The sequence below is a fragment of the Mesoplodon densirostris genome, chromosome 9, assembly GCF_025265405.1.
Source record: "Mesoplodon densirostris isolate mMesDen1 chromosome 9, mMesDen1 primary haplotype, whole genome shotgun sequence".
Lineage (NCBI taxonomy): Eukaryota > Metazoa > Chordata > Mammalia > Artiodactyla > Ziphiidae > Mesoplodon > Mesoplodon densirostris.
The window spans coordinates 106,746,432-106,769,460 of NC_082669.1; the positions used below are offsets into that span (position 1 = coordinate 106,746,432).

The 23,029-nt window shown below is 40.0% G+C and overlaps 1 protein-coding gene across 5 annotated transcripts in view; it reads right to left on the reverse strand.

Moving 5' to 3' along the window:
• EZH2 (enhancer of zeste 2 polycomb repressive complex 2 subunit) overlaps window positions 1-23,029 on the reverse strand; it is a 62,453-nt gene that overhangs the window by 26,385 nt on the left and 13,039 nt on the right. For 2 of the 5 annotated variants that reach the window (XM_060107814.1, XM_060107812.1), the window contains exons 1-3: window positions 11,576-11,666; window positions 10,858-10,986; window positions 3,026-3,204 (exon numbers count right to left, since the gene is read on the reverse strand). In XM_060107814.1, coding sequence (XP_059963797.1) covers window positions 3,026-3,204; window positions 10,858-10,927 — 249 coding nt within the window. In that variant the 5' untranslated portion in view covers window positions 10,928-10,986; window positions 11,576-11,666. Of the gene's footprint in view, window positions 1-3,025; window positions 3,205-10,857; window positions 10,987-11,575; window positions 11,700-23,029 lie in introns of those variants that run through there. The other 3 variants (XM_060107815.1, XM_060107813.1, XM_060107816.1) reach the window with 2 other exon arrangements.

Here is a 23,029-nt window from a genome sequence, read left to right on the forward strand (position 1 = left end):
TATATATATATATATATATATATATATATATATATATATACCAAATATGCCACTTAAATCTTACTTAATAAGAATATAGAAACTTGTTAGGTTAACCTTTCTTACCTTTACCTCTCCTTTTTAAAAACCCAAGTGTCATTTGCTGATATTATCAGATGATACACAAATATTAAAAGTAATAGACCTGAATTTCAATCACAACAAAATGGATTCAAATCAATTCTGCAGAAGTGTAATCTCTAAATTATTAACAATAATAGCTAATGTTATTAAGCACTTTCTATGTGCTAGGCACTATTTTAAACACTTACATGTCTTATATTTAGTCCTCATAACAGCGCTGTATGATGGGGACTATTCTTAGCGCTCATTTTACAGGTGAGAAAACTAAGATAGAGAAAGGATACGTAACTGGCCCAAAGTCATACACTGTTAGGGCTAGAATTTAAACCCAGAAAGTCTGACTCTGGAGCCCCTGCTCTTACCCACTACACATATTGTCACGATACCACATTTCTATACATTTCTAATACCGGTTAAGTAAATATATTTCCCTGAAATACCATATTTCATCCAATCTACGATGACATCAATTTCAAAGCACACCATTATCTTCTGTATCATTAAGAAAATAATGTTGCCAATTAAACTATAACACAATGCTTTCTTATCATAGTGATTCTAAGATGCATGCCAGTTTCAGATGTTAGAATGTTAAAAAGTTTGCATCTTTGACTTGATGAAATACGGTAAAGATCTGTGCCCAAATACCACAGCACTTTCCATCCTGTTTAGGAATCCAGCTTTTCTTAAAAGAGTACCATTACCCAATTATCAGGTCTACAGAGCCTTCTCAAAAATACCCTGGACATATAATCCATGAAAATAGAGCAAAAAGAAGTAGAATTGAAGTAGTAAAATGAAACCAAAAAAGTCATGTCTATACAACACACATAATTATTAAATGTTTCATTTTTATTTAAGAGGACTTAAAAATCGCGGGTCTAGATTTGGTGAAATCAGAGTGGAAGTCTGGCATCCAGGCCCACCTGGCCCTCAGCACTTCCTCAGGCCAGGGGGATACTCTTCCAACAGTCACAGTCACCGCAGCACAAAAATAGTTCCTTCCTCAGTGGAAGTGAAGGTTTAAAGATAGAGTAGTTAGGAAGAACTGTGACAGTGATTAATCCATTAATTTGCTTTCCAAAAGGGCAAAGATTAAAGATAATACTAGAAAGCTCATAGCTCAAGTAAATAAGAAGTTGTGAACAGTTTACTAAAACTCCAGAACCCGCAATCTTTCCCTGTTTCCTTCTTTGGCCTCTGATGCAATTCCTCATCCATCCGTCCAATAATAACAGCAGTTAACATTTATTGAGCACGTACTATGTTGCAGGCACTGTGCTAAGTGCTTTCTATACATTTTCTTAACCACTTCTCCTCTTAGCCTTTGGCATCACGATTTCACAAAATGAGGAGGAGACTGAGGTTCAGAGAGGTTAAATAACTTGCCTAGTCAGAAAGGGAGTGAATTACCAAGCCAGGATGGAAGCCTAAGTCTGATTCCAACACCCACAAGCTCCATGCCTATGCTCTAGTTCTCACCCTGAGATGCCCGTGCAGTGGGTGCTGTGCAAGAGAGACACCCAACAGTGTCACAGGGCATCTCCTCCCCCAGCATCTGCCTCTTGTCCTATTCCTACCACGTCTTCATTCCTTCTTCTTAAGTTACTTAACCAGGTCACTCTGGGGCAAGGCGTGGTTATAACTACGGAATAAAGTGCTATACACTACCCAGTGATTTTAAATACAAAATAATTTCATTTCTTGCAAAACAATTAAATTGGGGTTTTTGATTTTTGTTTTACACATGGTGGAAGTAAATTAATTCTGCGATTTTAATTCTGAAGACTGGCCCCCTTTAAAGCCTGGGGGACGAGGGGGAGCGGCTGCTTCTCCAACTCTGACTTATTCACCTGCTCTAGTATCTACCTCCAAGGTCCCGCGTACGGGAGGACTGCTGGACACCCTGTTCAATGACCAGACAGGAGGGACGCTGGCTCCGCTCCACCTGTTCGCTCTAGTGACAGAGAAGATGCTCTGAGTCCACTGAACGAGGTCGGCTGACTCTTCCGTTAACAGAAAGAACTTAGAGAAGCACAGAAAATAAGACAGCAAAGGCTGCAGCGCTAAGTCCCATCTCCAGCCCCACACCTGCCATACCCCCATGACCCATCACCTCAATTCTGAGTCATAAAAGTGTCACCAAGGGGCTGGAAATAAGCTCTCAAAGCGGCTGTGGCAGAGTGTGGTTGTACCTCTGTCTCGCAACAATACTCAGCACAGTGTCTCAAAAAAGAGTAGGCACTCAAAAAATGTTTCTGGAATGAACCGACTGCATTTGCTGATGTTTCCCTAATGGAGACTTCGACTTCAATTTCTTTTTAAAGCTAAGAGAACACCTATTTAGCAAACTGAAGGTCTATACCCACCTCATTATCTATGTAGTATCTCTAGAAACCTACCCCATTCTTTAACTATTAACCTTAACTAATAACCATATCCCTTTCATTTATGAAATAATATTCAAATGCAAAAGCATTTGTTGGTAAAACAAGTTTGGGAATTCTTATTTATTGACTTACAGGAAAATTACTCAAAAATCCCAGTTACTTACCAGTAACTTTTTTTCTTTGAAAATGTATCATCCTTGACACTTTATATTATTGTCTCATATCACTCAGAGCACTGAATAGGATTTTGACCTCATGGGTCTCCACAGCATTTTACCTGATCAGAGTCATATGTCTTGGACTCAGGAACTCACTAGGAGACCAATATCAACAAATTAAATTCTCTAATTCTAGTTCCAACTTGAGGATCACACAAGGAAGCTGCTGTAGGTAATCCATCATTGATGGTAAAGAAAGAAAACAACTATATTAGTTACCAAGGATGCTACATTTTCAGAGAAACACAGCTTACTGGTAAGTAACCAGGTTCCTCTGAGGATGGATAGACTTACATCAACCAGCTGGTACAATAGGCGACTGTGTGGCTGGACCACTGGGAGCTGGAGAGGGAAGTCAAGCCAAAAATAGTAGTTGTAGGAGTACACAACCCAACTGAGACTCTTGGCAGAAGGCTGGTTCCAAGTAAAAACTGTGTTATGGAAAATCGTAGAGGGAAGAGCAGGTGAATGGCCTGCAGGGAAGGGAAAGAAATTAACACACCCTACTATGTGCCAAGCACTGTGCTAGAGACTTTACCAAAGTTAACTTCTTTAAAATTCACCACTACCCTAGGAGGTAGGTATGACTCCCCATCTTACAGTGGGACATCCCAAAGGGCAACAGTCATAGCCATCCAGTCTCTCAACAATCTTTAACATTAGAAGGGTTAAGTCCGACTTCCATATAGTAGGGGGAAAAAATACACTCAGTTAGCCAAGTTAAAAATATTCTTGGATCCTGGTTGGTCCATTTAATTCAAGCCAGAGACACAATGAACTGGTGATGTTGTCTAATATCCTTTAGCTTTTCCGAGTAAAAACAATAAGGAACTGTCTCACATCTAAGGTGTATGAAAGAAAGCATCAGCTGCCACCCAACTCTAGGGAAAAGCTGAGGATGATTTCTGAAACTACCCATATTCTTCAAGAATTGAGTAGAGAAAAGATGACACACCAAGTTTTAAACTAGCTAGGCCTTCTGGTGAAAATGACAGCGTACATAACTTAATTGCAGACTGCTTTTATGTGAAGTAAGTACTAAAGAAAAAACTGGAATGAGGTAAGTATCAGGTCTGGGTCAAGAAAAGCTCATAGTGGAAGTGAGTTCCTAACAAGGTTTACAAGGATGATTAGGAGAAGGGTGGTTACAGGAGAGGGTCAGAAATGAAACATCCTCATCAGATCGTGACACAGGCACATTTAATTAAAGCAGCTAATCAAGGGTGCTGGATACAAGAGTGGTTCACGCCAGACTGTAAATTATTTTCATTTCTGCTGCTGGATATGTATGTTGCAGAGCTGTCCAGACTGGGGGGAACCTCCACCAGCAACACGAGGCTCCTGCCCTGAGCTCACTTAAGAACAACAGGAAGATGCCACCCTATAAGCATCAGTCTGGCACTTCTTCCAGGGTGGGGCGGGGGGGCATATACAGCATTTCACACAGAACAGGTAACATGTGAAGTACAATTTCAGGAAGTTTGGACCCTTAAAGCTCTTCCCTGCATCCTAGCTTCAGAAGCCCGAGCCCGAGTAAAGAGGTCATAAATCTATAAACCTAGTTAATATAGTAACTATTAAAAACCCAGTGCAGTCTGGGTCTGAAGGGGGCTGTTAGGGTAAATCATCTCCTCATAATCTGCAGTTTTGCTAAAATACTGGAGATCAGAAACAGAACAATAGTCACAGGACATAAGTTGGTAAAACTACAAAAACACCCAACACATCATGTAAAGCACGTAACCAGAGCCACGTTTGTCCATGACATGCAAACTCAAGAACCTAATTCAGTAATAGTCCTGCGAGTGGCAAATAAGACCATTTCTATCATTGAAAAAAAAGTAAACAAAAACTAAGAAACAGAACAAAGAATAAAGTCATGGTTTCCATCAGCTGTGGCAGCACAGCCGTCGTGAAGCCTCGCTCCTGTGAGTGGACGTGGGGCTGGACGCCACAGAGCAGCAGAGCCACTGGCTAAGGTAAAAAGGCAGGACGGCCACCGGACCGTAGTCTCAGACGTGCAAAGCCCTTGCTCAGGTGCTAAACCTGCTCCGTGACCACCAATCAGACAGGCCAATTCTGCTGATCTTTGCAAAACAGATTTATAACCGCTCCCCAATTGCTCACGGATTGATCATTTAGTGAATCGGGCTGAAACAACAAAGCCAAATAGAAAAAAAACTTGAAAACAAAATTCCCCACTCACTCTTTACACCAAAGGAAATTCCGAATAGGTTAAATGATGTTCAAATATAAAACTGAAAACTAGAAGGAAAGATGGATAATTTATAATCTTGAAGTGGAGAAAGGCTTTGTAAGCCTTAAAGAAACACAGAAATCAAAAGAAGAAATTCTAATTTGACTACATAAACATTTAAAACTTCTGTATAACCAAAACATACCAGAAATAACATGAAAATGGGGGGGAAATCTGCAGAACAGATGATTAAAAACTAGTATTTATAATATACAAAAGTCCTTAAAAATCATAAGAAGTCCAACCCAATTTTAAAAGATCCAAGACCATAACAGCCAACTCATAAAAGAAATATAAACAAACAATAGGTACTTAAAATTAACTTCACTGATTAACGAAAGGAGAGCAAATTACAATAAGGTTTTACCTGTCACACTGACAAAGATTAACATTTTATGTTGGGAATATAGATAAACAGACACCACTATAAACAGTTGGTGAGAGTGTAAATGTAAACCTTTTGGGGGCAATCTGGTAATAGCTATTAAAAATTTAAATATGCATATTCTCTTGACCTAGTAATACTGTTTCTAGAAACTTTTCCTACAAAACTACTCAAAAGATGCAAAGATGTGCATGAAGGATATTCACTGAAATGCTAACTGCAAAAGGAAAAACTAAAAACCTAAATGCTCATCTATTATGAATAGGGCAATTAATTATGGTAAATCCACAGGACCAAGCACTGTGCATTGCTGAAAAGGCCGGCATGTTTTATCTGGGAATAACTTTTTAAAATAAAAAAATATTATCATTATAATTAACATGTTATAGAAAAAGAAATCTGAGAGAATAAAAGTCACAGGGCTTGGACGACAGGGCCTTTTGCTCCTGTTTCATACATTTCTGTTTTATTTGAATTTTTACAGTTAATATTTTACAATGACCTTTTAATTGAAGAAAAAGATAAAAAACAAAAGTTTCATTAACCCAACAGATATTCACAGTAGCTAGTATTAAAAGTGCCTCATCGGTTGCCAAGGTAGCTCATGAAATCTGCCCAACCCTCTCAAAATGGTACTCAAATAATATTCTTTTACAAAATCTAGTAAGAGAAGATAAAACAGAATCCTAAGCAGTGGATTTAAGTCCATCCAAATTATCAAGCTAAATTGTGATAGTAGTTCTAGGTCTAATAAAATTTTCTTATTTCTTCAGAGCAATGAACAATTTTTAACATTGCAGACTAGATAAGCATTTCTCTGGGTTTTGGTTCATTCTGTTTGTTTTCAAAACAGCTGTCAAAATTTGGTTTTGCATTTTGAGGACAGACTTGATCTTTGTAATGGTCAATTTAACAATAAATTTTAAAACACAAACTGTATACACAGTGTTCTTGGAGAAAAACAGCAAATTAAACACAACTTCTGGTTTATTTAGTAGTACAAAATAAACATTTGACATTTTTGAAAAGTTCACTTTTTAAACTTAAGATATATAATCTTAAATTTAAAATATGAATTCAAACATCATAAGTGTATGATATATCTTTAATATATGATAATAATATATAAACTCAAACAACAGAAGTGATCTTTCTTTTTTTTAAATGGCCTTTTTGGAAAAGCATAAAATGCTTATATTAGCTTCCTTTCAAAAGCAAAGGAACACCTCCTTATGGTCATTTAAGTAATATTCCATCTATTTCAGCCGAAAGAAAGCCAGAAAGGAAGCAAAGGCTACCGTGAGTTGAAAAAGTGACCCGGGCAGGAAGGACTGGCAGAGTTAACACAAGATTCAACCAACAGATGGTTAAGAGGGACAAAGAGCAGCAGAAAGCAACTAAGGAACCAGTTTCTTGAGGAACCAAGAAAAGGATGGATGTGTTCAGAGTGAGAGTAAAGACACACACTTGGGAGAACCACTCATCTATGTCTAAGACATGAGAAAAATGACCCAGCTCCCTGCCATATCTGCTCAAATGCTGGGCAGGACACATTGGTCCTATAATCCCGAAATTCACAAAGGAAAGAAAGCATGTTACTGTGTTGAAAGTTGGGAGTATATTTAAGTAAAGAGCACTACACACTGGGTACACCGGCATGTTATTTTTTCTTTGTGTATAGTAACTAAATTTCTGTTTACAATTAACTGAGGAAAGTGCATTACCACGTCAATAAATAATGCAATCAAGTGTTTACAGGTAAACAAGACAATGTTTTTCTTCTCCTTCAACAAAAATAAGCCCAAATTGCAAACTTACGAAAGAACTTACACATTCTGCGTCATGAAAGAAGCCTCCCCCCACGAAAAAAATTCATTTGCAAATATCAAATGATAGGTGATGAACTTAAAATTTTAAGATATCAATAGGAAGAGCAAACCTGTACGTACTGAAAAGTCCAAAAGACTTAATTCTTCATGAATACGAGGACTAGGAGGTCCTTCTGATGCTGCTTGTTGTATGCTAAACATTCTGAAGAAGCCCCACTTTTCTTACTCTTTTCATTAGTAAACAAGACACAGAATTCTTACAAGAACATTACATTCTCCTGGGAATCTAAAAATGCATATTGGCAGGATATTTTTAAATTATTAAACCAATCATACCACTTGCCCAGAAGACAGACATCATTTGAGCAAGCCTCCCTTTCAGAGTCATAATACATACAAGTAATAAAAATCTTGATATGAAGAAATCAATGAAAGGGGAAAGTGCCTTGTTGTTTTCAGCAAGAAATGGAAAATGTACAAAAAGAAATGCACTAGTAAGAACTACAAGAGTAACTCCTAAACCAGCTTCTTCATCAGAACTGGAAAAACAGACACAATAAAGAACATGATTACCAATGCGCAGACTTCCAGAAGATAAAGTTCTTTACTGACTGATGAGACAAAGTAATGAATGTCACCTAGAAATAATTTTCTGACAAACAGCCACATATTATGGCAATACGGCGTACATCCCTTGGCCTGTATGTATCGTTTCATGACATTTTTAAGCTGAATGCTCCTTAAAAAGATAAACTGAAGAGCAAAGGAAATATATGTAACATATATTACAGTCACTGTCTTCAAGAAGTCAGAAGTATTTTTAAAAAGAGAAAATAGACACATACTCTGTATTGAGATCCTATGGGCAACATGGCTTAGGTTCTGTAACTTCAACACCAAAAAATAAGTACCCACAAGTCTCCTAAAAGCATGCATTAAGGAAACAACAGACTAAAGATGTGGTCTCCAGGTCGACTGCAGGGCTCCTTGATCTCAAGTCAGAATCTACAGCAGTCACTTCACTAGATCAGAAAGTAAACTTGTCAGACTTTCTTTACTAAAATAACGTAGATAAAATTGGCCCTTTTAAAACTGAGCTTATCCCCTTCTACAAGTACAGAAGGGAATAAAGTAGAAGACTTGAGTGAATGACTGAAAATTGTCATTGAATCGTCGTCATGCTCAAAGGCTTTAAACTGAAGACAGCACTTATAAAGGATCAGCTTATAAAAATAAGGACTTAATTAAAACAATGTTACAACAGCACTTCCAAATGTTGAAAGCCATGGACTTTCTAGGTGTTTGGGTCAACAGTGCAGTCCCAAATTCTGCCAAGCCTGCAAGCCTATTACTAGGAAAGTCGTTGCAAAACAGGCTAACTTATTTATCCTCCTGCTTCTGACCTAGCTGACTCCAACTTTTAAAGCATGTAAAAGAAACTGATATATTGCTGGAAATGCTCAAACTGAAGAAAAAATAACAGGGATATAGTCTCATCTGAAAAGTAAGGAGACTAGACAGAGATCATTAAAGTCCTTTCCAGCCCTAAAATTCTATTATTTATTGTGATAACACCAAAAAGCTTATCACAAACTGTATAAACCTTCAGCTTCCAAAAGTCAGTGATGATGGTTTGAAAGGGGCCATGGGCTCGGAGGAGTAGAAGTCGAATCACTTCAAGCAGACTCAGTAATTAAGAGCGGCTCAGAAACAAACGTGCTTTGACCCGAGTTCCATGCAACAAAACCTGAATTCCTGAGGCTAGGGGTTACTTTCCTCCTTTTCCCCTCCTGTTTTGTGAAAATGTTTTTTCTCAACCTGCATGGGGTACTAAAAGTTTAGAAAAACACTTGTTTCATTAAAATGCTAATTTCTTCTTACAATTTCTCTCATGAACTCAATAAAAAGTTAGGTATCTTTACATTCAGTGACTTTTATCTCCACTTGACAAAATTAAAAGCAAAATTCAATTAGTAAATACTCATTTGAATCAACTGTACTCTTAAATTTAACACCAAAAATTGTATCATGAGCAATTCCGGTTGTACATAAATAATGAACTTTAATAATTTCTTAATGTGTCTGAGCTAAGTGTACTCTTCCAGGCCCACATCAGATCATTAGAGCAAGGAAACTGACTTTAGTTCTTCTAAGGCTCAGTTTCCTCACCTGGGAATAAAAAAGTGGTGATACAACCATCATGAAGACAAAATGAGGTACAGTAGTACCTAGTGCAGTGTCAGAAATCATTATTGATGTTAACTTTTATTATAAATGTAGGCTGGGCTTTCAACAGCATTTTGAGATTTGTAATGGGTGGCAAAATTAAGTATTCCATGTGTTCCTACTTTATTTCTCCAAATTTCTAAAATGTATCCCTCTGGAGAGAAAAAAACGAGGTTTCTTTTTCCTTCACTTCAAAATTTCCAAAAGGTCACTTTCAAAAGAATTAGAGGCTCCATCCTGATCCCTTTTGAGAACATTCTGACTGGCATAGAAAAGAATCCCTTTCACCTTTAGTATATTAATTAGTCATTTACCTCTAATGTGTAGGCCCTGACCTGTTGCCGATGACTAGAAGGTGTTAATAACATATAATACATATTTATACAACTGCAAGTCAGAGCTTAAAGAGCTGTCGACTGACAAAATGCATAAAGAACTAAGAGTAATCCCAAGCCATATGTGTCACCATCAAGACCACAACACCATCACTGAAATCACCACTAGGACCGTGTCTGTAGCACAGACTGAGCTACTATAATAGCACTGACCAGTCTCTGAAGCCAGTGTATCACACAATCTCAGCAGGTCTCGTAAGACAGCAAACTAGTGCTTGATTATTACAATATCATATAAAAAATGACTGCTCATTGAAAACATTATTTTAGAACAAATTCCACTGTTTAGATGCCTTCCATGTTTAGACACCCAGGTCAACAATCATCTACTACACAGTATAATCTAAATTTCAGATCACTTTCTTCCCTCTTTTTGCATCCATGCCCATTCAAATAGCATTCCATATCATATGCCATGTCTTCCTGCATAAAACAGGTACTTAAACAGAAACGCTTTAACCAAAATCCTACTGATTGGTTCTATACTGCGTAAGTTTCTGCCACTTTCTTTTTATCTTGCTGCCACTATGTTTTAATGTGTCATCTCATTATAAAATCTACCATAGATGTATTGCCTTCCTTTGAAAACAGTAATTTTCTACCTCGTTCGTTCAAAAAAAATCTATTAAAAAAGGAAATTCTGACCTCTCAACCCCAAATTTAAAAATTCTTATAGAGAGAGCCTTAGAATTTGGACAAAATCTATAAGAAGCTTGTTTACTCCATGAGTATGGATGAAAAAGAACCATTTCTTACAGCATGGCTAATTCATATGAAGGGGGAGGAAAAAAGACAGCTGTGCATCAGAAAGCCTTGCTCTAACTTGTGATCTGATGAGGACATTCGGGAGTAGTTAAAGTTCTTTTTTAATGAACAGTCTTATAAACATCTAGGAATCAGTTGCACATTAAAGAGAAATAACAATAAAACAAGGGACATCCGAGGTCAACGGCCTCCTCTAGATAACCAACCAACATTCCAAAAGCAAAAACCAAAATGCACTGATAATTCATACAGTGCGTGAGTTCACCAACCTCCCTGGTCCCGCGCAATGAGCTCACAGAAGTCAGGATGTGCACAGGCTGGATCCTTCGCTGTTTCCATTCTTGGTTTAAGATTTCTGTTCTTTCCAAAATTTTCTGACGATTGGAACTAAACATACTCTTTAAAAAAATGAAGGAGAGGAGAAAAGAAATTGTTCATTGTTAGAAAATTTGTAACATCTCTAATGAAGGTTAAAATTGAGTGATTCCTCAAAAGTATCAGGGACATTCCTTCAAAAGCACATGGATTTTACACTAAACTGTGGTTTCCCACGTTCAAATAATACAAAAACACCACATCTATTATTTTACTGAGAGTAGAAGGGGAATAGGAAATTATTTCCATCCTTTCTTTGTTAACTCTGTATATATCTATATATTTTTTAAATCACAATGACTTTACGAACACAGTACCATGAAACACATTCCTTTATATTTGGGTCCTGGGTCTCCACATGCAGTACAAGGCTACACTGAAAAGATGGTGATTTCCAAGTAGACTGAATAACCATTAGATTAAAATCTTTTCACTTCACTAATGTGCATGGTACGATTTTTATGTTAATTAAGACAGACCAAGGACCTTAACTTCCAAGTTTTCATTTATCTTACAGTAAATAAGACCATTTACCCTTTCAAATTAAAACTTATCTTTAGGGGGTAAACCATCCTTAACTGTACCCGCATTTTCACAGAAGACGGAGGATACCTTGACTTCGTCAGCTCGCCTGAACCTCTTGAGCTGCCGCAGGCGCATGTACTCTGACTTTACACGCTTCCGCCAACACACTGGTCCCTTCTCAGATTTCTTCCCAGTCTGGCCCATGATTATTCTAAAAGCAATGGTTTCATATTAAAATCACTAATCTAACCAGCCTGAATATGACCACTTGTGTTTTAATCCCCAGCAAACTAACAATCAACAAGAGAAACGACACATCATTACACTGTTGATATTTGCAAGAAGGGTCCTCATTTGTTCTGCATGGTGAAGTCCTTAAAAACATTTCATTCCAAGTATAAATTTTTATTTAATACAACTTTTAAAAGACATTTGTATTTACAAAGATACTTCACTCCTCAACTGCAGTCATCCTACAGAAATGTGACCCATTATAGGAGTTAAGTATATACAGTAACGAGCTGTGAGATCCACACTTGTGGAGTGAAAAAAAATGTAGACACATATTCTAAGTTTTTCATCATTAAATTAGTTGCTACAGGCATAAATGACTGAAAAAGATAAATCTGAAAAAGAAGTAAAATCTACATACAGCACCAAAGGTAGAAAATATACAGTACAATATGTGATAACCATACAAATTAAAGTATTCCTCCTACACGCACTTTCAACCATGCTTCTCACCTTCAACACTGGGATGAAAGTCTGTGTTTCTGCCTCGTGCCACCTTTCCTGCCATGGGGGCTCCTCTGCTAGCCAGAGGAGAAGGAAGGCAGGGAACCCTCCCACCCCATCTGTGGTTGCAGAGGCTCTGGAAGCCGGTTATGTGCAACGTGGGCTCGGCCTGTAGTCCACTGGGTGTCCAATTCACACCGCAGAGTCTAAACGGGTGTCCTCTTCCAGAACATTTGTTCATCAAAGTGTTAAAATTGTACTTGTATCTTCAAAAGATTAGAAGGACATTCCTCTATCGGATGGTGCAAAGGTGCCACATTAGGGATCTGTGCTTTAATTTATCTAAGCGCAATGCAAAGTCGTAGAGTGTTTTAAGTAAAGGGGCAGGGGGAAGATTTACACGCTGGAAAGCCCAGCTGACTGCAGTGCGCGGCAGGAGAGGCTGCAAGAGAGTAAAAGGCAAAGGTGAGGCCAGGTGAGACTGGAAGGTGGGGCTGTCCCTAGACAAGAGAGGACACTGGTGATGAGAGAAAGGAAATGATTTCAAGAGTCACTTGAGAGCAAACATGGCAAGGATTTCAACATGGGGAAGATGGCTTTCTGGCTTGAATAACTGAGTAGGGTTTCATGTACCTGCTTACATACAGCCCTCGGGCACAGAGAAAATTGCCTAAGGAGAGGAATTAGAGAAACAAAAGGAACCCAGAGGTCAGTGGGAACTTTCTGTAGGAATATTCCACCACCAAACCACGAAAGAGAACACAAATGGTGGATTATTCAAGCTGAGAGAGCAGCAAAGAAAGCACGTAATTAATGACTAGTAAGAATCAGGCAATGAATATACAAAGATGAATGAAACGCAGAACTTGCCCTGGCGGCGCTTATAACCGACCTCAGAAGGCCTAAAAGAACGGACTTTACAATATGAGATAAATATGCAAAAGTACTGGGGCTGAGGGTGGGGGACGCAAGTAAGGAGCTGCAGAAGGATGGCAGCAAAGCGACCACTCAACCTTAAAAGTTGAGTCGGGTTTCAAAAGGCAAAGAGAGAACGGAAGGGGCTCAGGTAAGAGCAGGAGCCAGCTGGGTTCGGGGCTGTAAGGGCGGAGAGGGGCCGCCAGCAGACCCTGCAAACAAAGGTGGACCCCAAATTAGGTAAAGGGCCCAAATTACAAGAATTGAGGGAATGAGGAGAATGAAGAGATTTCAGAACTTAAGATAAAGACAGTTGAATGAGATCACAGAGATAGGACCGAGTCCCATAAAAGCTTCAAAGTGCGACCTTGCCTGGGGTGCTGAGTGGAACAAGGATGACAGCCCTCAGCGCTGAGAAGACTAAACCCCACAGCCGATCCCAGCTTGGCGGAAACACAGAAAGTGGGGAAGAAGTTAGGAAGACGGTGAGGCTGGGCAAAAAGACGCCAAAGTTAGGGAGAGGCTGGAGCTTTATTCTAAAAATGACTTTGTGGCAATTTTTTGCTTTCACATCTGCTGGTTAGTTAACAGAAGAGCTCAGGTAATTCTATGCAAATTATTTTCAGACACTTAGCACTTCAAAGGCCTAGCTAGAAAGGAGAGGAATTAGATAAAAAGGGATGATCTGTTGCATTAGCTCAGAAACTCATCACAACTAGTCCCATCTGCTGCTTCCACAAATTCTTGGTCCTGGGCGGCAGCACCACTATGCCTGATAAAAACCTGCTCTGGGAACACGGCTTCCGTTTTCACTGATGTGCAACACGGGTATCACTACAATGCATTTTTTAAGGTGCACTTTTTTTATGTCGTGGTGAAGAGGTATCATTTCATTAGTTAGCACTTCATGTTTTCCACTGGAATCCTCCGTGTCTAACACGCTGTAATACCTTCTATGTGTTTCTACCATTAGTAACAACACCTCTGGAAAAGTATGTCAGGACAAAACCAAAGCTGCTACACTAAACTAACAAGGTGCTCCATCAATGACAAAACACTTCAAAGTTGATTTGGAAGCAACCTCTCCGTACAGGGCATGAAGGGAGAAGGTTCCACGTTTACAAACTTCACAAAGTTCCTCCAAATAAAGAAGTAAGTAAGTGAAGGTTTTAAGCTATAGAACGATCTGGTAAATATCTGGTAAATAGAGAGGAAAAGAAAAAAGGATAGTGATTCATTTAGGGGACATTATCAAAATATAAGAATCATGACCTCTGAATTAGGATAAGAAATGAAAGTGTACAGACTGTTGTTTAAAAGTATAGGGATAGGGCTTCCCTAGTGGCGCAGTGGTTGAGAGCCCGCCTGCCGATGCAGGGGACACGGGTTCGTGCCCCGGTCCGGGAGGATCCCACATGCCGTGGAGCGGCTGGGTCCGTGAACCATGGCCGCTGAGCCTGTGCATCCGGGGCCTGTGCTCCGCAACAGGAGAGGCCACAACAGTGAGAGGCCCGCGTACCGCAAAAAAAAAAAAAAAAAAAAAAAAAGTATAGGGATAAACAGGCAGATCCATGAAAAAAATAACAAAATTTAAGGCACCATTAGAAGGATGTTTTACATAAAGCAAACTGCCTCCGACTATCACAGCATTTACAACGTATTAAAGTCACATTTTCACGTTCTTCACCCCACTTCACCCCCACTGGAAGTTCCTCAGTCTCAAGAACAATGTTTCTCCATTTGTAAAATCGCAGGCTGTGTGCCTGGCAAACAGATTTAAAAACAAACAAAAGGCAGGTCTATTAACATGCGCTGATCATGAGTCGCTGTGCCACAAGGTATGAAAGGAAGGGTGGCCGCTGTGCTGAGTGCGGGAAGGGAGGGGGAGTCACCCCACCACGGAGAAACCCAGGAGATGAGTCTCAGGGGCAGTCAGGACCCTGTGGTCCCACCGCCTTACAAATCAAGAGATCCTGAGCACAAAACCTGGAGCCTCTGGGTCTTCCTTAGGGAAGCTGATATTGCCTGAGAGACCTTATCCAAACAACCGGGATAATACCACCTACCCCACAGCCAGGTGCGAACACCAGACGGCAGGCTCACCCACCTCTCAGGCCTGACGTGCAGGGACTTCAAGCCTTCAAACGTGAGCTCCCCCGCTCCTTCCCACCCTGAAGGCAGACAAATCAGCTCTTCTGACTTATTTCCCACTATCACAGCCCAGTAAGTATTAAGATACAGCTTGGAATACTCGTACATTATTAGCAAAACGAAACTTTTATTAAAATGACTGGCTACTAAATGGATGGGGATTTGTGAAAAATCCAATTTTTAAATTTCTCACTGAAAAGATCTATTTAGTTTCATAGGTGAAATGGCACAAGTATGATTTTTATCCAGGAAAAAAACAGCTTCTCTTATTCAAAGCAGATTACAGCTCAAGTCTACCTATATACAGTGAAACCAAAACAACAGTTATGCTTTAATTCAAAAGACAAACCAGGTTATGGTGGGGAACCATCCAAACCTTAAAACAATGTAGTAAAGCTTTATAGGATCACAAACATATAAATAAAATAAAGGAAAATTACACAGTCCAGAGTCTAATTTATGAATCAACCAAACTCAAATTTTTTTTGCCGCCCTGCATCAGTTCACCTTCTCTGGGAACTTGCCACCCACCCTTCTCTAAGGACTGCCACCTCCATGGAGGGAGCCCGAGGCCCTGGCCCACAGCCCCTGTAGTGACCAGTGCAGGGATGAATACACAACCAGGTATGAAAGTCTCAGGAGGTTCCCTGCAAGGTCAAGAATGCTCACCCTTTCCACTTAGGTTTGAACCTGGAAACATGCTGCCTGAAGAATCGCTGGAAGCCAACTGCAACCATGAGAGGAGAGCCTGCAAAGAACAGTCAAGAAGAGAAAAAGAAAAAACACCCAAAGCCAAGAAATGGACTCTAGTCCCATCACTGAGCCCTGACCCGGCGTGCTTTGCCAAACCAGCGCCACAACTGTTCAGTTATGTGAGCCAAGGAATTCCCTCTCTTTTGCTTAAACCAGTTTGGATTAGATTTTCCACCACATGAGACACAGAAGGGGTCTGAGGTATCGTTTTAATATTGAGATTATATACACAACAACGCCTGAGTGAAGAGAAGACAGGTTCTCGAGCCCTATTTCCTCATGGTCAACAGCACTGGCTCCACCCCCACGTGGTGAGGAGCTCCGCCCCTGCCCTGGTGACCCCAAGACACACCTCTCTACCTCCAGTGACTGGGCCACACAGCACAGGAATCAGCATTCTTCTCCGTCAAGTCCAACTCTAGTCTACTTGTAAGGGGTCTTTTCTGAAATAAGGTAACATTCCTGCCCCTCCTTACTCAGTTGCCAATGACTGAGGAATTAAAAAAAAAAAAAAAAGCGCTAGGCATTTTCAGTGCACTTCATGCCCCTCTTTAAAGGTTTTTCATTCCTAAAGGATCTGCCAAATCCAGGCACTCGCCATCTACTAGTCTTGCTGAGTTCTGCACCTAGTTGTCTGAAGAAAACTAAAAACTCAATTACATGTACTACTTACCCTTCTCAACCAAGTCAATAGCATCAACTTTGACTCTAAACTGAAGACCAGACTAAGGAAGGTAAAATCCAAATTTAACAACATTTAAGTAATAATGACTGCAATATTCTCGATGTCCTTCCCTAACTGAAAATGCCAATTTTGAAAAATCACCAATCTTCAATAGTGCTTTTATATTTAAAATGCTTTGAGGGCAGCTGTTAGTCACATTTACCAATTTCAATTACTTTTTTTTTTTTTTTTTTTTTTTTGCTGTACGCGGTCCTCTCACTGTTGTGGCCTCTCCCGTTTCGGAGCACAGGCTCCGGACGCGCAGGCTCAGCGGCCATGGCTCACGGGCCCAGCTGCTCCACGGCATGTGGGATCCTCCCGAACCGGGGCACGAACCCACATCCCCTGCATCAACAGGCGGACTCTCAACCACTGCGCCACCAGGGAAGCCCCCTCAATTACTTTTTTAAGTTAAGATCCATTGCTTTAATAAACTCAAAAGGAAATTAATGGTAAATAAGATTCTGCGGGTAAGGCTAAGGGTTAGGGTTAGGAGAACTTAGAGAGACCTATAGATGTAACTCTTGGTAAGAGATAAAAATTAGTAACCTAAGAGAAGTAGGTCTTACGCCTGAGGGGCTTTATGGAAAACACCCCCATGAGAAGAAGACTAGGAGTGAGGGGCCCAAGGAGGCAAGCACACAGGGCTGCTGCCTGCGTCCTCCATTCGGGATTCGCAAGGACAAGCAGACTCCACTGCATGTCACCACCCTGAACCTTACAGCGACCCACTCCAGGCTGGCCATGCTCTGGCTCAGCAGGAAGGGCGCTCTGGCAATTAACAACGCCTGTCATGGACGTGGGGCAGAGAATGTGGGCAGCAGCACTCTCCACTCCAAACTAAGTCCCAACAATAAACCAACAAGACGGCATCCGGTCCTATTAAATCCTAAGTCCTATCCACAACTTAAACAAAGGCAAGAGCACAGCCTGCAAAGCCAGCCTCCCTGGGTTGGACTCCAGTTCTCCCAGGACCAGCTGTGTGTGAACCTGGTCAAGTTCCCGAACCTTTTTGTTCCTCCCTCTCCGCATGCTGTGAGGAGCGTCCTCGTCACAGAGTTGTCCTGAGAAGCCCACTCATGTAAGGATATAAGGCCGCAGGACAGCACCTGTCAGAGCAGGCACTACACCATGTAAGTCCTGGCCACCATCACCCAACAGCAGGTGAGGGAGATCAGGATACGATATGCATATAAAAAAGTTAAGTTAGACAACAAATCAATGTGAAAAGTCATTTTCTTAAATGATAGACTGTATGCAAGTAAATAAAACCAAAACAGGATGTCAGGGGATCTCAGGAAGGAATACAGACCACACAATGAGTTGAGATATATTAAAACCACATGAGATAAGCCCATGGAAACGGGTGGGGAGAAAAGGAGCCAACCTAGGAAACTTTGGAAATCTGTGTTCTGACTGGACAGAGGAAGGCTAAAGACGAAAAGAACTGGACAGAAACACTGTCCTCTAGTTAAGTTTTCTCACGGGTACCAGGGCCAAATAAGCAAGAGGTGGTGATGGACTAGAGTCAGACAGCAGCGTGAACTCTTCTATTTTCATACACACACGGACAGGCGCAGAGAGACTCGCGCGCATCCCTGGGTGAGCAGACACGTGTGGGCTTCCAGGCACCGCCCACAGAGCCCAGGAGCAGGACCCCCAGCGCCCACATCTTCCTCTCCTGAATCCCATTACCCAGCACAAGGAAGCCGGGCTCTGGATTAACGGCCGGTTCATGGGCTGGGACCGGGAAAATAGGAGAAAAGCCTGTAGCAGGAAGGGAATGCTGAGAGGCTGAAAGGGCGGGAACCAAACTGAAGGCACTCCCAGGGGCCAAAGCTGGAGCAATTTGAGCAGCAAACTAAATCACAACAGTATTATAACCGAACTAATAAAGTAAGTATCCATGAGTCTATGAGAGAAAGAAGTGATTAAATAAACAAGTAAATGGGGGCGGAGGGGCAAGTCTTTCTTACACGGAATTCCAAAATCCATGTGCACACTTCCCGAGCCCACGCACGGAGCTCTAGTCCCTTCCCAGGTGAGTTGCTTTCAAAGCAGAATCCAGGGAGGGGAAGGGGACATCCCAGCAGAGAAACCAGTGACACCCCTGCCACGGTTAGATCACCCGCCACCTGCACCCCGACGTGCGCTGAGACCAGCACTGCACCCCAGTCGTATTCTTTCCCCAAACCTCACAACCTCTCACTTCAGTCATCGCTGGAAAACATCACATCAACCCAAACTGAAGGACATTTCGACCAAACACCTGACCAATAAATAAGGTCATGAAAACAAGGAAAGACTGAGAAACTGTCACAGACTGGAAGACACTAAGACACCTAAATGCGACCTGGTGTCCTGGACTGGATCCTGGAGCAGAAAAAGGACTAAACAGAAAAACTGGTAAAATCCAAAGTCTCCAGTTTAGTTAAATGTAACATAATAATACTGGTTTCTTAATTTTGACAAATGTACCATGGTTACAGAAATCTAAAATTATTCCAAAATAAAGTTTCTTTCTTAAAGAAGGGAATTAAGTTATACAACAACCTAATGTAAAGACATTCATTTTTAAAATAGTCATCGACTTTTTAAAATGATAAACACAACAGAAATAGATATATTAAAAATTAAACTGCTATGTAAAATGTTAAATAGGAAAAAACAAAAAATATACACAGATGGAATTTGAGGAGGAAATCCCCACATCTAATTCTACTATTTAAAAACTCAGACCTGACTTGAACAATTTAAAAAGGGGGGAAAAGATCTCCGTATGAGCTTATAAGATGGTGTTCACTTAAAAAGATAATATACTTAGAGGTTATATTAATAGAAATACAGACTCTGAACCAAGGAAAGTAATTGTGCCACTGATTATACATATACTGATCAAAGAAATCAAACAATTCTGTACAATTCAGGTCCAGTTTAGGTGTGTTTAGGACGGACAGCGAAACATGTCTTTGCCCCAGATGGAAGACAGCATTAAACACATAACACAAGAGAAGAGCATCTGAGTTTGGGGTTTTAAAAGAGAAGTGTTAATATGCATTCACTCATTCATTCAATATTTAGTGAACATTTAACACATGGCTAGGTACTCTTTACAGAAATGAAAGGCTCAGCAATAAATAAAACAGACAAAAATCTGTGACTTCATAGAGCTTAAAGTCTACTTAGATGGAAACAATCAAAAAGAAAGAAAAATGTTTAGTATGTACCACGGCGTTGAGGGCTATGGTGAGGCAGGTCTGGTAAGGCTGGCAAACAGAGGAACCGGTGCTGAAGCGCTCAGCACCCAGTGCGTGCGGCAAAGCCGGTGGGAGGCAGAGAGGTCACCAACTTGCATTTTGTTCCCACCAACCAGCAAACCCAGTAGTAAAATATGTAATAATATTTTCTAGTAAAGACTCCAGAAATAATTGATTCAGTATCTATCCAATGCAGGCTTCAGTAACTCCACAGTGCTCCAGGGATCAACACAGCTTTGCAGAAGTTTCAACTGGCATTCAAGGATTGCTAGGTGTCACAGCGCAGGTTAACCACTAGGTCTAATTATCCTGAACAAATAAAGACTAAAAGTTAACAGCATTTTATAAAACACATATATGCAAACAGCCATTCTCTGTGTTAGTATTAAGCCAAATTAAAGAAATAGATTGGCTATTCATGTTAACAAAATAGCATCATTAAATACATGTTGCTGATTTGATTGTCCGTGTTTAATCTGTAACTTTGCTTTGGTTTTACCACAAGAAGTTTATATCTGTACATTTTTAGAGAGCATATAAATAAAGTCAAGTCAACCCTGGGGTTGCATTCAACATTCAAGTTTGAAAACTATATTAGAAACAACTGGAGTACTAAAGTAATTCAGGAATAAAGTGATAAGAGTTCTGACTGGATTGACAGTAGTGTGAATGGAGAAAAAAGATGGCAAGAGACATTCTAAAATTTAAAAACCAGATGCACCCATGAGGAGAAAGAAGAACTGACCAAAAGAGGATAAGAAGCCCTAAGTGAGCCACTGCGACCGCTGAGAATCTGAACTTAGATCCAGATTGAGACATTAACGACTCACATGGCAGTTACTAGCACAGACAAAGAGAGAGGGTAGACTGTTCAAAGAAAACACCAGACACCATTCTTAAGCACTTTGGTCTCAGGACCCCTTTAGTTTATATGGGGCGTATCTACTGAAATTTCGCACATTAGAAATTTTAAACTGAGAAAGTTTTAAAACATTAATTCATTAAAAAATAACAGCAAGCCTGCTACATGTTAATATAATAACACATTTTACTTTTGTTTAACTATTTTTCTTTTAAAATAATCAGTGAGGGACACTGTTTTACATTTTTGCCAATTTCTTTAATATCTGTCTTAATAGAAGACAGCTGGATTCTCATATCTGCTTCTGCATTCAATCTGTTCCAACATGTTGTTTTGGTTGAAGAATATAAAGAAAATCCTTTCCCAAACAGACACTGAACTAGAAAAGGGAAGAGTATCTGGATAGCCTTCTGAGGTAAAGGTGAATCTCATCCTCTGATATTACTCCAAAACTGTTTTAAGAAAAGAGTGGCAAGTGCAGCTTGTAATTCAACCTCATAGGTGCTTTTCCTCAAGACAACCACTACCCTTCAGTAAGCAGTGGTGGTTTCTTAAAAGATTAGGTGCAATGTGGAACCTGAAATTGTATCAATAAACTTTTCGTACTCTGCTACATTAAAATTCATTGGCCTGTCTCCTTTGAATGCATCTTTAACCCACGCGTGACTTTATAATATCATTTCCTCAGTATGAAAAACACTGACTGGTCCACTGAGTTATGCAGATTTTCCATAAGTTCATATATTTCAAAAAATCATACTTGTTAAATCCACTGACGTCATCAAAGATGTATTTAAGTATTTATTGGGAAAGTTGTCAACCTCACAGTGACAGATGCAAGTTTTCCAAAAATTCTAAATTTTGCTTGAAAACTCAAACATTATCACCGGCAACAAATAACGGTCAGTTGTTTTCCTTGAAGTGACAGGCTCACTTCGTTGAAAAATGGCTGCCAAATACTCAAGTCGGAATAATCAGTTTGTCTGTCAACCCCTCTTTCAAGTGAAAATGGTTCCCCATGAAAAAAGCAGCTGGTGCAGCCTGGAACTCCATCCATAAGTGCAACTCCCAAAGAAGGTCACACTTGGGCAGCAATCGAAGCCCTTTATGCACATTCCCATCCTGTGGCACAGAACATTAAGATGTGTGCACAGGATCAAGAGTATATAAAATTAACAACTTTTTTCACTTCATGGAGGACATTCTCAAAACTGGCTTTTTTTTTTTTTTTTTACTCTCAGTGCTAAGGTGCCAACAGTCCTTACCTACCACTGCTTTTCCACCACTGGTGCAGATGTCAACACGGTAAAAAAGGCAAGTAACATCTTAAAATTATTACAAAAATAATTTTAACCTCACGGACCCCCTGAGGCCCCCAGAGCTCACTTGGAGAACAAGTGCCATCAGTATATCCAGACACCGTACGAATCAGAAATCACAATACCCCGCCTCTTCATTTGCCTAGCAGAGAGCCTGGAACTGGCATATATTCAAATTATATTTTCTAAAAGACAAGTCTGTAAGAATGAAAGCCTAGAAATCACCATTCTTGCAACTAAAAAAAAAAGCAAACAAAAATCTATGTGAAGAATATTTAATGAGGGATACTTTGCTATAACTCTCAACTATAGAATCCAAAAGAAAGTCTGCCATACATCTGTGCCAAATGAAGAGACTAACATTAACAAAATTTCTTTTAAACAAATTGCTTGTTTTCATCCACCTGTCCTACCCTTCATGCTCGTAAGAAGATAATCATCCTCCATCATGGTCACTCTTCTGACCCCCTTGCTTACCTAAAACAACCCCATCCTCCCAACCAACTCCCCATATATTCAAACTCCCCATATATTCCCCTACACACATAAAAGTAACATAAATAACTTGTTCCTTTTCACTTCCTAGCATGCCTCTGTTTTTATTTAAAAAGGAGAAAAAAGAGACAAAAATACACAAGCTCACTACTGTTGGACCCGAACAGTCCACCCAAATGACTTGCAAAAATTTAAGGAAAAGAAACTTCTGAAACTTCATTTTGAAGGATTTGGGAAAGCCAGGAATAGAGGTATTATAAACCAGTCAATATGAATTTATTAAACATTCTGAAAGTGCTATATCCTGTGACAGACACAAGTTTGCAAGAT